The sequence below is a fragment of the Pleurodeles waltl genome, chromosome 3_1 (genome assembly GCF_031143425.1).
Source record: "Pleurodeles waltl isolate 20211129_DDA chromosome 3_1, aPleWal1.hap1.20221129, whole genome shotgun sequence".
NCBI lineage: Eukaryota > Metazoa > Chordata > Amphibia > Caudata > Salamandridae > Pleurodeles > Pleurodeles waltl.
In genome coordinates, this window is record NC_090440.1 from 579,597,226 (window position 1) to 579,615,926 (window position 18,701).

The 18,701-nt window shown below is 44.2% G+C and overlaps 1 protein-coding gene across 1 annotated transcript in view; it reads left to right on the forward strand.

Annotated features, from left to right (window-relative positions):
* TRPM5 (transient receptor potential cation channel subfamily M member 5) overlaps positions 1 to 18,701 on the forward strand; it is a 462,539-nt gene that overhangs the window by 427,624 nt on the left and 16,214 nt on the right. Inside the window, exon 23 of the mRNA XM_069221458.1 lies at positions 2,929 to 3,019. Within this exon, the coding sequence (XP_069077559.1) occupies positions 2,929 to 3,019 (91 nt within the window). The remainder of the gene's footprint in view (positions 1 to 2,928; positions 3,020 to 18,701) is intronic.

Sequence of the window (18,701 nt, forward strand, 5' to 3'; positions counted from 1 at the left end):
ATAATCTGCTTGGAATCCAGGTGCTTGTGTTGAAGTCTGGCCTGCTGGAAATTCTAAGGGTTGAGGCTGCTGAGTACAGATATCAGCAATTACTCTCAAATAGCTCTCTAGATGCACTATATGCCTGTTTGGAAGAAGATATGATGTAAATCTTGGACTTGTAGGCTACCTCCAGAATTGACTAAAATTGTGCCCACATTGCCCCACCAGAACATACCTTTGGCCCATCCAGATGAAGATTCCTGGAATCGGGTCTGTGTTGCATTGCTACTTTATTTAGCCCATGCGATTTTACCTAGTAAATAGGTAAACACGGAGCACATGCTGGTCTGTCTAGAAACAGAGTAAATGAAGTGTAAGCATGTATTGCAATTAACACAGCTCTGCCACTCCACAAAGAAGGTACGTCTTTGGGTGTGATACAACAGAATGGCAAGGTGAGTAGCCAAGAAATGCAGCATTGGGTTAAAGGAGAAAAGTGAAAATCAAAGCACCGGGTCAAATCAGCCAATTCAAAAGGGGCTAATATTCTAAAGATAAGCAGACCATCTCCTTAAACAGCTCCTCTAATACCAACGGCCCTCAGTTCAGAGGCCCATTACTTTAAAGGACCCTGTGGGAAGAAACTGCATGATACATATTCTTCCTGTTACAGTGAATGAACTTGAATGAACATGACATTTATTATGAGCAACAACCACCTCGAGAGGAATCTCGGCGCTAACAACACTGAAACAAATGAAAGAAACCTGTCCCTTCATAAAGTAAGCATGTAAGGTTGACTGAACAGCTATGTTTTAAGATGCTTTCTGAAAGTAGCAAGGTTGGCAGCTTGCTTCAGAGCAAGCAGAAGATTGTGCCATGGGTTTTCCCCGACAACAAATATAGATCTGTCCCCCTAAGTTTGTAACATGAACTTCGGGATACCTTGAAGATAATTAAAGGCAGATTTCAACATTCTCGTTGGCCGGTAGAGAACAAAACTATCAGAGAGGAGTTTGGAACCAGTTTGATAATAAGTCCTGTGCGCAATAGTTAAAACATTATAAGGAATCCGTTTATCAACTGGTAGCCAATGGAGCTCCTGCAAACCCTCTGTGATGGAGATTTGACTAGGAAGTTAAAACAGTGTACCGACTATGACAGACAGTTGTAGCAAGGGCCCTACTACCAGCTATTTACCACTGACTGGAGAAATTGGCAGGCTGCCTTTGCATGAAATGGCTGTTGGAAATGAATACTGCCCCCACAGAGCATCAGTGTTGATTGCCAAATGTGCACTCAAAGGCCACATTGGAAAGATGCAAGCCAGCTAGAATTAGATCGATATTTTTCTGGGCAGACTGTATTGGCAGAACTCTGGATCTCCCTGAGTTTCATTGTAGGTTTGTGATCAAGGGGACTCCAATCCACGACATGGGGAGAGGCCAATGAGGTACAGCCCCGGTCCATACAGTAAAGCCATTTCCAAAGAGTGACTCATAGGAGTGTAGTTGGAATAACAGAGTGCATGGGCAAGAAGGCCGATTAGTTTATTACTTTCAGTTCTTAATTTGACCAGTGGTTTCCAGTGCTCTGGGCTGCCTCTTAATTGGAAACACCGGCACTTATGACAGTCTGCCACCAGGTGGTGCTGATATCTAATTTAGAGATCAGCATAACAGTTTTTTGTTAATTCAATATACTTTCAAAATGACTCAGACCTGCTGTCCAAGCTATTCTTACAGCGTTAATGGGCCAGGAGTAGTCTGAATTGTCGTACTTTTAGGTGTGTGATGCTTTGTAGTTGTGTTAGTACTGTCATTGGCAGTGCTAGTAGGGGCAGTGGGTGGTGCAAGCGGCAGTGGCCTCCTGACGTGGGCACTGGCACTTATCTATTTATGTATTTATTCTTTAAGAATTAAGGACCGATTGCTTTCTGTAGTGCTACATTGCTCTGGCTTTAATGTCTAGTGGCTTTTACACCATTCAGTCAGCTAACAATAAACACGAGTTTGGCTAGCGTACTCGCGGTCATTTCGGCGTTTGGATTGGAGACGCCGGCATAGGGATTTCTTCGTTAAGGTTCGTCTGGGCAAGGATTTTTGCACTTTTGAGAATGCTGCCTTACGCATCGATTTGGATCTTTTTCACATGAAGTCTCCATAAGACCCAGACCCTGTTGGTGGTGAATTACTGATAATTGTGGAGGATTTTTGCCTTAGGAGTAACGTATTCTCGAGCCCTGAAGCAGTCTTTGGGATCATTCTCCCGTGATGAAACACGTGTTGGCTTTGTTTTGCTTAAAAATATTTTGCGAATTTCCGATGATTGGATTTGTTGGGACTTCAGCTTCGTGAGGATTTCTTCAATAAATCACTGATTGGTTGCTTATCTGTGACTACGAATTACTTCATTGTAATATTGTGCACATCATTTTTATCATATTTGTCTGAGTGCCTCACGCAGGTGTTTATTGTTCTGGTTTGCTTGGTAAACCTTTTGAGGGATGGGTGTGGTCCCTTCTGAGGGCACCTTATAGTTACTGTGTGATCCTTTTTCCTTGAGCGCCCTTCTTTTCCCCATTAATGCACCCCTTTAGTGACTACCATTCAGTCAGCTAACTATTTTCTTATGTTAAAAGGCACTAAGTGCACATTTGAGTGCAATGTTAAGAGCATATCACACACAAATACCACCCACCTGTCACTGACTGCAAAAGTAATAACGAACCAACGCACCACTGCCACACTCGCATTACCGTATCTGGATTTAGTTTGTGCCCTTCTCATATAGCACCAACCCTTGTCTGCAAGTATTTAGATTAGCTTTCCGATTTTGTAAAAGTGACGTTGACAGGAAGATGCCAGATTTGAAACGTTCACAGTATATTCTAATTGCTCAACAAAGGATCTAAATAAATTCAGTAACAATTATGTTTTTTTGCAGATTGACTATTGCTCTGCAGTTATTTCCTGGCTGGCAGATATGTTAACAAAAAACAACCTCCTGCACAACAGACCAGCACCAACATTTTCAAGTAAGTAGTTGAAATATGTTGAATCTGCCTGTATACAGGTTTAGTTTGAAAAAATCTGTATTACACAACTGAGATATAAGACACTCATTGTTCTGTCATATCTTTATCTGAGTGGACTACTTTTAAATGGCACACATTTATATGAGCTTTAAAAAGTATATCAAAACCGCTGTCTAAAGATGTCTGAAATCATGGCTCTCAATGTTAAGGTAACAAGAGATCAGCTTAGGTGATGGTATGATTTAGTGGAGGCTTGCTAGTATTAAATTCGTATAGTGATCCCTGCACCAGATATAATTTTATGGTTCAAGGGGGATGTACATTTTAGGTTTAGGTTCCGTAGTGCCGTTGGTGAAAGCCCACAAAACATTGTAAAGGGTCCATTCAGTGACTAATCTCACAACACATCTCAAAATCCAAGCAGACATCATCTAACAATACATAATTTTAGCATGTCTATTGCTGTCGATTGTCAGCATGTCGGATGAAGTAAAGAGAACTGTTATTTCTCTATACTGTATCAAAGGAAGTGTTGTATGTCTGAATCGGTTCTGTGATAATACTAGTACTGATCTATGGGCCCCCTAGAAAGTTGTACAGATGCAATTAGGAAGAGAATCTTCATAATACAGTCTTTTAAAATTGGTTATTAGTTGAGGAGGCTGTGAGTCCTTCCCAAGTAATAAATACACATTCCTCTTGGATCAAACACACAAGTTCATCAAATAAAGCTATGCTCAACCCCTTGTTGCTATGGGACAGAGCAGGGAGGCTTAACTTAAGGAACAATGAGTAAAGTGTTTTGCACTGTGTCATAAGTTAGCATAATTGATTCTCGATCAGTACTTATGTTTAAAACCTTGCAGTTGTTTTTATTACTTTAGTATAGGTGGTATCTCCCTCAGCCCCTGCCACTCCTGTTACTTTCCCATCTTAGAATGCTCCAGGTATCTGTCAGTTGGAATGTTGGTCACTGGAGCTGTGTGAGGTGACTCTGGAGGTGTACAATGAGCTAATAAAATGTACTATCTACTGGAATTGGTGTCTGTTGCGATGAGGATGGGATAAAAGCTGTGCATGGGACAGCTAAAGACACGTTTACCCCTGTGTGTTCCTATGGTCACTCACAGTGCAGTGGATTTCCTGTCAAGTTAAGGACCGTCAGAATATTGAGGTCTATGACTCACAGACCAAAAGAAACTCAATACTAGAGAAGGCAGCGATCAGTGTAATTATTGGATGCAGGTGATATTGTGTCCTCCATTACACAGTGACTGTTTTCAGGCTAAACTATGCTGTGAAAGCCCTTTTCTGATAACCCATTTTTGCCAACACCATTTTCTTGGGGTTCTTATTCTGTGGGCTGCTCAGAAGCCTTTGGCAGCAGACGTCGGTGAATGTGGGAGTTCTTGGAACCTAAACTCACACTCACCATGGCCCTCCATGAGGTGTTTTCCACATCTGTCACTGGCAGGTTTAGCAATGGTTTGAGCATTCCTCTCCTGCGCAGCGGATCATAGTAAAAGAATCTGACCATAAGGTGAAACACCACAGAGTAGTAAGCCTCATAAATGTTATCTTTCAAGGAAGTTAAACTCACAGTACACTCATCGCAGGATCTCCTCTCTCTCAGCTTCGGGTGTTTCCCACACTTGATCCACCCCTTAAGGAACTGCCTCTCACACCTGAGTCTCCTCCTTCCTTATGACTGTGCGTCCTCTTCTGACAGCTTAACACTGAAATAGAAACAACTATGTAGCATGTTCAGTACAGTTCCATATCTGTGGCCATTTTTGGGGAGTTATGAAGTTTGCAGTATTGTGTTGATTAATTTGCATACTTGTGGTATAAGCTGTTAAGGAAGTTAATAACAAGGGTATGTATCATACTGAAAGCATTATAATTAAAATCTAGTTTGCAGGAATGCTTTTACAGAACAAAGGTATTTATTGACTAAATTATTAGAACAAACAGTTTTTTGGCAGGAATACTACTACAATTTGTATTCTGTCTTACTTGTACATTATGGCAGCAACAAGCATGAGGCAACACCCACCCTTTCTAAATTACACTGGGGATCCTATGTTACCATAGAAGGAGTGGGTGAAACTGTTTGAATCACATTCAGTAGCCATAGGAGGAGCGAGTTCTCACCTTTTAGAAAACAACACTAGTTATATAATTTATGGGTACAAAGAAGAAAGATTTATGAGAATTTGTATGACCCTAGTATAAGTAATGATAATGAAGATGAGGAACAATCAGATGTATATCAAGCAACATTCAGAAATATTGAAGAATATTTTGGACAAAAAAATTAATGTGATATTAGAGAGACATAAAATATTTAGTAGAGAACAGAAGAAAAATGAGAAAGTGACTCGTTACACTGCTGTACTTAGAGGGCTCTCAAACATGAGATTTTGGTTTATTGTGCGATTCTTTATTTAGTGACCAGTTGGTCACGTGTACCAATAATATTTAGATACGGGAAACATTGCTTGCTCACAATCCTGATCTCGGGGAAGCATTAGAAATTGATAAGAGCATAGAGCACACAGCAGAGTGCATAAAACTAATGAAACAACTGATCCGAAATAAAGATATACATTAAATACATAATACTATAGAAAGCGTAAAAAATATTTTGGAGATAAATAAAAATCACACAACACAAAAACGAAATATAAGCCTCAACAAGAAGGTGTAAGACCAAAATGTTAGAGGTGTGGTAATTGTCCAGCTCAACAGTGTGTGTGTAGGAAGTACAATAAAAGGGAGCATTACACAAGAGTATGCAAAAACAATGAAAAAAACAGGTACAGGTCATAGCCCACAGGAACGAAAGTAGAGAAAAGCTAGTTTTTCAAACTGAACCACAAGATACCAATACACACAACTCATACCCCACATATAAAATAGCTTTGGCCGGGGAAACGGTACCATCTTTCACAAACTTGGGTTCCCCTTACATTTTGATAGAAAGAAATGTATTTGATGACAAATTTGCAAAAAAAGGGTGAAATTACAAGATGCCAATATCAAACTTAGTGGGTATAACAGAGATTCTATTCCCCTAGTGCATAGCAAACATGCGCATAGGATTCAAGCATCATACAACTATAGGGGAACTTTATGTAATTGAACAAGGTTCTAACTTACATGCGTGGAGATGTCAAAATTAATTAGGGAGGAAATTAGACCCTAATAATCCAGAACAAGTCCTGCTCTGTAAAAGATCGTACATAGGAAAGAAGATATGCAGAGACTCTCCTGAAATGTTTGAAAACATATTGGGTCTATTAAGTGACTACCAACATAAGATTACATTGACTTACAATGCCCATCGTGTACTACATGAGGTTAGGGCTGTACTTCATCTCATGGAAGAGCCATTAAAGGAGGCACTCAGGACGTAGTGGAAGAAGGGGTAATTCAACCTATTGAGAGTTCTGAGTGGCTAGCACCAATTCTGGTAACTAACAAAACCAGTGGAAGAGGAATATGATAATGTGTAGACCTTAGAGACGTCAATGCAAGCTTATGGTGGGTCGATTTCCCCTCCCTAAAATAAAGGAAATGCTGAGCACGATTGGTATTGCATGTTACTTTAGTGTGAATGACCTTTCATTAGCATATTATCAGGTAGAGTTCCACCCAGATTCGAGGTCGTACACATAATTTATTATCGCATTCAGAGCTTTCAGGCACTGCAGACTGCCTTTTAGGCTGGCCTCCCCTGCTGCGGTATTTCAGAGAATAATTCAGCAAATCTTGAAAGGTTTAAGTGGAGTCTTGTGCTTCCAAAATTGTGTACTGGTCTATGGCAGCTCTTAGGCAGATCATAATGAAACCCTAATGGCAGTTTTTCCAGCACTGAGAAAAGCAGGACTAACCTTAAAGTTTGATAAATGCCAGATTGGGGTAGGGTCCGGAGAGTACCTAGGACACACCATTTGTAAAGATCGCACAAAATCCAAAGTTAACCTTGTTGAAGCAGTACGGGAGGCACCACCACCCTCTACCAAAGATCGTTCTTAGGACTGGTGGAATACATGTCCAAGTTCATAAAGAACCCTTAAGAGAAATGATGAAGAAGGGAGTTAATTTTGAGTGGAATGAAAGGTTACGATCCACTTTTGAGACTATCAAATGGGTCATTATTGCTGCATCTACCCTACTTTGATGTCAGACATAAAACCATCTTATTTACAGATGCAAGCACAAGACTTATAGGAGCTACACTAACCCAAATAGCAGATAATAAAGAGCATATAGTGGCTTTTGCTTCCCGTGCTCTAAAGGGTTCTGAAGCCAATTACTCTACTGTAGAAAGGGAAGCACTAGCTTTCTATTGGGCCATACTAGATTTTAAATACTTCCTGTGGGGCCTACCATTTTATCTTATGCATAGATCACAAACTACTTACATTCATGCTTTCATCTAAGGGCATAGGAAGACACACCATGTATTGCCAAATGGGTTTCGGGCCTAGAAGGGTAAATTTTTAAGGTGCAATATGTCCCTGGCAATCTAGCAGTGGACTGTCTATCTAGGTTGCCCTTACAAAACTATGGAACCACACAGTATAACCAAGAGGAACCTGCACTTGTAATTGGTATATCAGGCATCACAAAAGAAGAATGGGAGGCAGGTATTATGGCTGATGACACATTGTCCAGGGTAAAACACAGAATACTTTAGGGATTGCCCAACAGACAATCTGACCTTCCCAAAAATCTCCAAATATTCTGGGGTATCAGGCGGGAGCTCATTATTGAAGGTAATTTTGTGAAAAGAGTTGATAAATTAATTCTACCTAGAGATTTGAGGAATAGAATTGCTGATTTAGCCCATGAGGGACATCCGGGAAGAAATCTCACAAAAAAAAAAGCCAAGGGGCACTAGTGGTTGCCAGGAATGAACTCTTTACTCGGAAACAAAGTAGATTGTGTAAATTGTGCACTGATTAACAAAACTAAACTTTATTATAAAAACCCAAATATCCACAGTAGGAGTCCCCTTTAAACCTTGGGAAAAACTGGCATTGGACATTATTGGACTACTCAAACACCTGTCATGGGAAGGGTGGCATATGTTAGTCTTGATAGATTACCATTCTCACTGGATTCTGACCAAAGTTGTAAGTTCCATTACCACAAAAGTACTTTTAGTATTCCTCATGGATGTGTTTTATACCAAGGGTATTCCTTGCACATTGATAATGGACAACGGCCTACAATTCACATCAGAAGAGATGAAATAATTTCTTTCCAAGTTGTCAATCAAATACCACAGAATAGCTTTATACTGCCCTCGGGCCAATAGCCTAGTAGAACGTGGTAACAAGATGATCAAAGAATGTGCACAGTTGGCTGTCATATCTAGAGAACCTTTGAAAAAATCCCTACGTAACATGTTATGGTCGCACCATACCATACCAAGCGCGGTCGCAGGAGTCTCTCCTTTTATGTCACTCAAAGTGAGTATACCAGGAACCAAATTATCACCTAATTGGTTGGGTGTGAATCAACCAGTATGGATACAGAGAGAAGTAGGTGAACATTTTAAACAGCACCAAGAAAATTACGACAAAAGACATGGAGTATCAAGAAAGAAGTGGGACGTAGGAGATAGAGTGACAGTAAAACTTATTTTTCTCAGCAGGAGTAAAAACAGTTGCTATTCTAGTCCCCCATTAATAAAAAAGTGCATAAAAATGTAGTAGTGTTGGATGATGGGAAAACGTGGAGTATGACAGGCTGTTCAAATGCCTTGAAGCATTGATGCCACAATGCCGGTTGGAGCAAACAGGAGCTTAAATGGAAATAAAGTTTCCAATAGAGTAGGGAAAATACCTCAATGGTGCAAGGATTAATACAGTGGTTCCCAAACTTTTTTGACCCGTGGCTCCCTTTATCTATTTGGCCGTGGGCCATTGCTCCCCATTATGTTACTTTTATTTGGCGGATGGGGGATGTAATTCCAGCCTCAGGAGTACTTCCATTTTTCTCCCCGAAAATAATTGGCGGGAAGCTGTCTGTGTGTTCTTGCCCCCTGTCTGTGTACCCATACCTGCCATCTGTGTATTCCTGCCTACTGTCTGAGTGTCCTTGCCACCTTTGTCCTGATGCCTCCTGTCTGTGTGTTCTTGCGTCTTTCAGTGACCTGCCTCATCTGTGTATCGGTGTTGGAGAGAGTAACCAACAGAGACTCGAGGAGAAGGCTGTCTGGGTGTAGAATAGTTGCCTGAAATTTACGTGGAGGTTTGAAAATGCACATAAAGGAAGATGAATGTCCCTGAGTCACATAAATATATAATAAGTTTTACGGTGGCCAAAAAGAATGGTGCGAGATAAAAGGACACAGAAACATATTTATTGCCAGTTTATTATCCACGATTGGTATAAAGATGATAAAGCTGTAGGTTTTACAGTACAGGAGGGTAGAGAAGTGTATAGAGGTAGGATATTTTAGGGTTAGTAAATAACGGAATTGGTATGTGCAAGGAAATGGCTGAAATGGTCGGACCACTTGAACCACTTTCCTAATATTTTTTTATCTTACGGTAACAATTCCAATAGTTTTGTTGCTAAAAACAACTGTTCAGAACTGTTAATGGCGACCTTCATTGTTGCACCTCAGAACACAGTTCCTACGCATTTGAATCCAATTCAACCCCTGATTTAGGCAGAGGAGCATGTGGCCTTTAAATAGGAGAACCTGGCATCGGTTAATGTCGGTGGGAGGGGGGTCGTGAATGCTTGGTGTGTGTGAATGCTTACACGTGTGAGTGCTGCAAGTAGGGTATTCATGTGAGTGCACAATGCCACTTCAACAACTGGGGTATGGGGGCGATGTCAGTGACTCACTGCAGTGGTTCCCGAACTCTGTGAATGGTGCCCCTGTCTTGTTTTAACAGTGCACAGGGATGCCACGGAGCACAGTTTAGGAAACACTGGATTAATATATATGATATATATATTTATATATATTTAGTTTATCTCAATTCCTTTTCCCCTCATAAAGGGGACATGTGTTATAATTTATCATAATTGATTCTCAATTATTATGTTTTAAACCTTGCAGTTGTTTTATCACATTAGTATAGGTCGTATCTCCCTCCACCCCTGCCCCCCGTTAGCTTCCCATCTTGCCCCAGATATCTGTCAGTTGGAATGTTGGTCATTAGAGCTGTGTGAGGTAACTATGGAGGTACATGACGATCTAATAAAATTTACTATCTACTGTAACTAGTGTCCATCCTCTTTTCATCACAGTACCAAGGCAATTAAAATCAAAACCCACGTCATTGGCCCAGGCTTCCTTAAGGGAGTCGAGGCCCATGCCAGGGCACAACAGCATTGCAGACAGTGCACATTCCAGTCTGCTTTGAGGACAGCCCGCATTCCAAGGGTGCTGGCAGGGGGACCCTGCAATGCCCAAGCCTTGGGCACACCTTAGCTCCCATTGTGTGTGGCCGTCTGGAGGGAATACACAAGGCCTGGGTGCCACCTACCCCAGGCAAGTGATCAAAGACAGGCAGCAGGGACCAAATGTCTAAAATAAGAAAATTCCAACTTTCTAAAAGTTGTATTTTCATAATTGCAATTTAAAATCCAACTTCACCATAAGTTGTGTTTTTAAATTGTGATTCCAGAGACACCAAACTCAAAACTTTATCTATTCCAGATTGCGCATTACACTTATAAGATGTACTAAGGTAATCCCAATGTTATCCTATTGGAGAGAGAGGCCCTGCTTGTAGGAGGCTGGACTGGCTTGTAGTGAGTACCAAGGGGTACTTGCACCTTGCACCTTGCACCAGGCCCAGTTATCCCTTATTAGTGTATAGGGTGTCTAGCAGCATAGCTGATAGATAATGGTAGCTTAGCAGAGCAGCTTAGGCTGAACTAGGAGACGAGTGAAGATCCTACGGTACCACAAGAGTCATATGCACAATATCATAAGAAAACACAATACACAGATATACTAAAAATAAAGGTACTTTATTTTTATGACAATATGCCAAAGTATCTCAGAGTGTACCCTCAGTGAGAGGAAATATACACAAGATATATGTACACAATACCAAAATATGCAGTAATAGTATTAGAAAACAGTGCAAACAATGTATAGTTACAATAGGATGCAATGGGGACACATAGGGATAGGGGCAACACAAACCATATACTCCAAAAGTGGAATGCGAACCACGAATGGACCCCAAACCTATGTGACCTTGTAGAGGGTCGCTGGGACTATTAGAAAATAGTAAGGGTTAGAAAAATAGCCCACCCCAAGACCCTGAAAAGTGAGTGCAAAGCGCACTAAAGTTCCCAAAAGGACATAGTCGTGATAGGGGAATTCTGCAGGAAAGACACAAACCAGCAATGCAACAACGATGGATTTCCAGTCGAGGATACCTGTGGAACAAGGGGACCAAGTCCAAAAGTCTCAAGCAAGTCGGAGATGGGCAGATGCCCAGGAAATGCCAGCTGTGGGTGCAAAGAAGCTGCTACTGGACAGTAGAAGCTTAGGTTTCTGCAGGAACGACAAGGGCTAGAGACTTCCCCTTTGGAGGACGGATCCCTCACGCCGTAGAGAGTCGTGCACAAGTGTTTTCCCACCGAAAGGCCACCAACAAGCCTTGCTAGCTGCAAATCGTGCTGTAAGGGTTTTTGGGTGCTGCTGTGGCCCAGGAGGGACCAGGATGTCGCCAATTGCGTCTGGGGACAGAGGGGGCGTCGACCAAGACAAGGAGCCCTCTCAGCAGCAGGCAGCTCCTGCAGAAGTGCCAGAAACAGGCACTACAAGGATGCGTGAAACGGTGCTCACCCGAAGTCGCACAAAGGAGTCCCACGTCGCCGGAGGACAACTTAGGAGGTCGTGCAATGCAGGTTAGAGTGCCGTGGACCCAGGCTGGACTGTGCACAAAGGATTTCCACCGGAAGTGCACGGAGGCCGGAGTAGCTGCAAAAGTCGCGGTTCCCAGCAATGCAGTCTGGCGTGGGGAGGCAAGGACTTACCTCCACCAAACTTGGACTGAAGAGTCACTGGACTGTGGGAGTCACTTGGACAGAGTTGCTGGATTCAAGGGACCTCGCTCGTCATGCTGAGAGGAGACCCAGGGGACTGGTGATGCAGTTCTTTGGTGCCTGCGGTTGCAGGGGGACGATTCCGTCGACCCAGGGGAGATTTCTTCGGAGCTTCTAGTGCAGAGAGGAGGGAGACTACCCCCACAGCATGCACCACCAGGAAAGCAGTCGAGAAGGCGGCAGGATCAGCGTTACAGAGTTGCAGTAGTCGTCTTTGCTACTTTGTTGCAGTTTTGCAGGCTTCCAGCGCGGTCAGCAGTCGATTCCTTGGCAGAAGGTGAAGAGAGAGATGCAGAGGAACTCGGATGAGCTCTTGCATTCGTTATCTAAGGAATCCCAAGAGACAGAGACCCTAAATAGCCAGAAAAGAGGGTTTGGCTACCTAGGAGAGAGGATAGGCTAGGAACACCTGAAGGAGCCTATCAGAAGGAGTCTCTGACGTCACCTGATGGCACTGGCCACTCAGAGCAGTCCAGTGTGCCAGCAGCACCTCTGTTTCCAAGATGGCAGAGGTCTGGAGCACACTGGAGGAGCTCTGGGCACCTCCCAGGGGAGGTACAGGTCAGGGGAGTGGTCACTCCCCTTTCCTTTGTCCAGTTTCGCGCCAGAGCAGGGCTAAGGGGTCCCTGAACCGGTGTAGACTGGCTTATGCAGAAATGGGCACCATGTGTGCCCATGAAAGCATTTCCAGAGGCTGGGGGAGGCTACTCCTCCCCTGCCTTCACACCATTTTTCAAAGGGAGAGGGTGTAACACCCTCTCTCAGGGGAAGTCCTTTGTTCTGCCATCCTGGGCCAAGCCTGGCTGGACCCCAGGAGGGCAGAAACCTGTCTGAGGGGTTGGCAGCAGCAGCAGCTGCAGTGAAACCCCAGGAAAGGCAGTTTGGCAGTACCAGGGTCTGTGCTACAGACCACTGGGATCATGGGATTGTGCCAACTATGCCAGGATGGCATAGAGGGGGCAATTCCATGATCATAGACATGTTACATGGCCATATTCGGAGTTACCATTGTGAAGCTACATATAGGTAGTGACCTATATGTAGTGCACGCGTGTAATGGTGTCCCCGCAGTCACAAAGTCCGGGGAATTGGCCTTGAACAATGTGGGGGCACCTTGGCTAGTGCCAGGGTGCCCTCACACTAAGTAACTTTGCACCTAACCTTTACCAGGTAAAGGTTAGACTTATAGGTGACTTATAAGTTACTTAAGTGCAGTGTAAAATGGCTGTGAAATAACGTGGACGTTATTTCACTCAGGCTGCAGTGGCAGGCCTGTGTAAGAATTGTCAGAGCTCCCTATGGGTGGCAAAAGAAATGCTGCAGCCCATAGGGATCTCCTGGAACCCCAATACCCTGGGTACCTCAGTACCATATACTAGGGAATTATAAGGGTGTTCCAGTAAGCCAATGTAAATTGGTAAAATTGGTCACTAGCCTGTTTGAAAATTTGAAAGATAAGAGAGAGCATAACCACTGAGGTTCTGGTTAGCAGAGCCTCAGTGAGACAGTTAGGCACCACACAGGGAACACATACATATAGGCCACAAACTTATGAGCACTGGGGTCCTGACTAGCAGGGTCCCAGTGACACATAACAAACATACTGAAAACATAGGGTTTTCACTATGAGCACTGGGCCCTGGCTAGCAGGATCCCAGTGAGACAGTGAAACCACCCTGACATACACTCACAAACAGGCCAAAAGTGGGGGTAACAAGGCTAGAAAGAGGCTTCTTTCTCACACAACCCCCCCAAACGAAGGACAATAAGGCTAACCTTGGCCAGTTGAGACTTTATTGTCTAAGTGGTGATAAGTAGAGAGTAGCTCTGCAATAGACTGGTTACTCCCTTTATCATCCACTATATGGTTACTTCCCTGTGGGGATGTAAACCACCCTGTTTGAAGTTTTTTAGCTAAGCAACAATGTGAAGATGTATTTTCAGAGTTTCTATCAGTAAGTTTTAGTTTAGAGCAGTAGGAATTGTCCACTGAACCTATTTGTAGTGATGGAAATGCCAGACAGGGATGCTGTCTCAATAAAGCCATAGCTGGGCAAAACCTTTGTCCATACGGCTGGAAGAGAGAACAGGGATGCTGTTTCTCTTGAGTTGGAGCAGGGCAGGGATGCTGTCCTATGAGCTCCACACTAGGGCAGGGATGCTGTCCTAAGTGTTGTGAGGCAGTGCAGGGTTTCTGCACTAAAGTTTCTCTGGGAGGGTTGGAGGGATGCTCCATGTTAACTAAAATGGTGCTCTTTTTGTCACCAATGTTAGTTATCCCACAGAGAGGTACTTCTACCTCAGGGAGTACAGCTTTGCCAGCTGATGATTCCCTTGGAAGAGGTGCCACCCCAGGAGAGGTTTCTCCCACCACAGGAATGATATCCTGATTGGCAGGGTGGTTTGGGGATACCGTGATACCCTTTTTACCTGTTGTTGGAGAGGGATCCTGAGTTTTCAGGCCTTCTTTCCTTTGCTTTTTCATTTCAGTAGAAATGAGAGGGAACAATTCCTCTGGGATGCCCAGCATGGCTGCATGGGCATAAAACTCTACATCAGCCCAACCTGAGGCCTCTAGGTCATTACCTAAGAGACAATCTACAGGTAAGCTAGGTGATACTACCACCTGCTTAGGGCCAGTAACTCCACCCCAACTAAACTGAATTATAGCTAAGGGAACAAACTTTGTGGAGTTATGGACATCAATAATCTTATACTGTTGTCCAATGATGTATTGATCAGGATGCACTAGGTTTTCAGTCACCAAAGTGATACTGGCACCTGTGTCCCTGTAGGCCAACGCCTCAACACCATTTATTGAAACTGTCTGCCTGTACTTATCCATTGTAAGGGGACAAGCAGCCAGTGTGGCAAGGCCAATGCCACTAGGTGTGACAGAAACTGTCTTGGGACTGACTACCCCAGTTTCTACTATGGACCCATAAGTGAACCCAACTACACCCTTAACTTGACTGTTGCCAGCAGTCCCACCACTATTACCACTACTGCTAGGGGCACTAGAGCTTGATGTATTAGTGGTGGTAGGCTCAGGGGGTTTACCTGGACAGGACTTATCCCCTGGCCTATGGCCTCTATTTTTACACACAAAGCACCAAGGCTTTTTAAATTGTGTAGGTTGAGAAGAAGAGGAAGAATTTGTTTTATCCCCACTCCCTGAAGAGTGTTTAAGATTTGAAGTGGGATCTTTGGTTTTACCCTTCTCCCCATGCTTATCTTGAGATTTTTCACCATCTTTCTTCTTATTGTTCTCTTTGTCACCCCCTGTATGAACTTTTCTGTTCACCCTTGTTCTGACCCATTTGTCTGCCTTCTTTCCCAATTCTTGGGGAGAGGTCAGAACAGAGTCCACCAAGTACTGGTGCAACAAATCAGACACACAATTATTAAGAATATGCTCTCTCAGGATCAAGTTATACAGGCTGTCATAATCAGTAACTTTACTGCCATGTAACCACCCCTCCAAGGCCTTCACTGAATGGTCAATGAAATCAACTCAGTCTTGTGAAGACTCCTTTTTGGTCTCTCTGAACTTTATCCTGTATTGTTCAGTGGTTAAGCCATAACCATCCAGGAGTGCATTCTTAAGAACTTTGTAATCATTGGCTTCACTTTCTTTCACAGTAAGGAGCCTATCCCTACATTTTCCACTAAATGATAGCCATAGGATAGCAGCCCACTGCCTTTGAGGGACATCCTGTACAGCACAGGCCCTTTCAAGTGCAGCAAACCACTTGTTAATGTCATCCCCCTCCTTATAAGGGGGAACTATCTTGTGCAGATTCCTGGAATCATGCTCTTTTGCAGGATGACTATGGGGAATACTGCTGCTGCCACCATGGGTTTCTAAACCCAGTTTCTGTCTCCCCTTCTCTACTTCTAAAGTCTGTCTATCCAAATCCAGCTGTTGCTTCTTGAGCTTCAGTCTGGTTTGTTCCACTCTCAATCTATTGAGCTCCCTTTCTAACAATCTGTCATCAGGGTGGGTGGGAGGGACATGCCTTGAAACAGAAGTATGGTGAGAATGGACAGAAGGAGACCTATCCCTTACAGAAGGCACCCTAACAGCTTGGTTAACAGAAACATCACTTCTACTGTGGTGAGAATGAATGCTCTTGCTATGATGTGAGACAACACTATCTGTATGGTGTGACTCTACATCAGTACCAACTATGCTAGACTGTCTAGTAATGGGCAGGCTCTGAAGTTTCTTTCCTGAATCTTTTCCTAGGGGTGTCCCTGGATCAGATTGGGAACCATTAGCTACTTTTTCAACAGATGGGGCCCTTTTGGCCTTATCTTGTTCTCTAAGCATGTTAAGCAATAATTTCAAGGAAGGATTCTTCCCTACACTCAAACCTCTTTCTATACAGAGACTCCTTGCTCCTTTCCAGCTAAGGTGGTCATATGCAAGTTTGGACAGATCAACATTTTGGCCTGTGCCAGACATTTTTAGAAAGTGTTTAAGTGATAGAAAAAGTGAGAAAAAGTTTTTAGAACTTTTAGAAAGACAGAAAAAAAACTTTAAAAACTTTTTAAGAACTTTTTAAAAACGCTGCTCACCCGAAGTCGCACAAAGGAGTCCCACGTCGCCGGAGGACAACTTAGGAGGTCGTGCAATGCAGGTTAGAGTGCCGTGGACCCAGGCTGGACTGTGAACAAAGGATTTCCGCCGGAAGTGCATGGAGGCTGGAGTAGCTGCAAAAGTCGCGGTTCCCAGCAATGCAGTCTGGCGTGGGGAGGCAAGGACTTACCTCCACCAAACTTGGACTGAAGAGTCACTGGACTGTGGGAGTCACTTGGACAGAGTTGCTGGATTCAAGGGACCTCGCTCGTCGTGCTGAGAGGAGACCCAGGGGACCGGTGATGCAGTTCTTTGGTGCCTGCGGTTGCAGGGGGACGATTCCGTCGACCCACGGGAGATTTCTTCGGAGCTTCTAGTGCAGAGAGGAGGCAGACTACCCCCACAGCATGCACCACCAGGAAAGCAGTCGAGAAGGCGGCAGGATCAGCGTTACAGAGTTGCAGTAGTCGTTTTTGCTACTTTGTTGCAGTTTTGCAGGCTTCCAGCGCGGTCAGCAGTCGATTCCTTGGCAGAAGGTGAAGAGAGAGATGCAGAGGAACTCGGATGAGCTCTTGCATTCGTTATCTAAGGAATCCCAAGAGACAGAGACCCTAAATAGCCAGAAAGAGGGTTTGGCTACCTAGGAGAGAGGATAGGCTAGCAACACCTGAAGGAGCCTATCACAAGGAGTCTCTGACATCACCTGATGGCACTGGCCACTCAGAGCAGTCCAGTGTGCCAGCAGCACCTCTGTTTCCAAGATGGCAGAGGTCTGGAGCACACTGGAGGAGCTCTGGGCACCTCCCAGGGGAGGTACAGGTCAGGGGAGTGGTCACTCCCCTTTCCTTTGTTCAGTTTCACGCCAGAGCAGGGCTAAGGGGTCCCTGAACCGGTGTAGACTGGCTTATGCAGAAATGGGCACCATGTGTGCCCATGAAAGCATTTCCAGAGGCTGGGGGAGGCTACTCCTCCCCTGCCTTCACACCATTTTTCAAAGGGAGAGGGTGTAACACCCTCTCTCAGGGGAAGTCCTTTGTTCTGCCATCCTGGGCCAAGCCTGGCTGGACCCTAGGAGGGCAGAAACCTGTCTGAGGGGTTGGCAGCAGCAGCAGCTGCAGTGAAACCCCAGGAAAGGCAGTTTGGCAGTACCAGGGTCTGTGCTACAGACCACTGGGATCATGGGATTGTGCCAACTATGCCAGGATGGCATAGAGGGGGCAATTCCATGATCATAGACATGTTACATGGCCATATTCGGAGTTACCATTGTGAAGCTACATATAGGTAGTGACCTATATGTAGTGCACGCGTGTAATGGTGTCCCCGCAGTCACAAAGTCCGGGGAATTGGCCCTGAACAATGTGGGGGCACCTTGGCTAGTGCCAGGGTGCCCTCACACTAAGTAACTTTGCACCTAACCTTTACCAGGTAAAGGTTAGACATATAGGTGACTTATAAGTTACTTAAGTGCAGTGTAAAATGGCTGTGAAATAACGTGGACGTTATTTCACTCAGGCTGCAGTGGCAGGCCTGTGTAAGAATTGTCAGAGCTCCCTATGGGTGGCAAAAGAAATGCTGCAGCCCATAGGGATCTCCTGGAACCCCAATACCCTGGGTACCTCAGTACCATATACTAGGGAATTATAAGGGTGTTCCAGTAAGCCAATGTAAATTGGTAAAATTGGTCACTAGCCTGTTAGTGACAATTTGAAAGACATGAGAGAGCATAACCACTGAGGTTCTGGTTAGCAGAGCCTCAGTGAGACAGTTAGGCACCACACAGGGAACACATACATATAGGCCACAAACTTATGAGCACTGGGGTCCTGACTAGCAGGGTCCCAGTGACACATAACAAACATACTGAAAACATAGGGTTTTCACTATGAGCACTGGGCCCTGGCTAGCAGGATCCCAGTGAGACAGTGAAACCACCCTGACATACACTCACAAACAGGCCAAAAGTGGGGGTAACAAGGCTAGAAAGAGGCTACTTTCTCA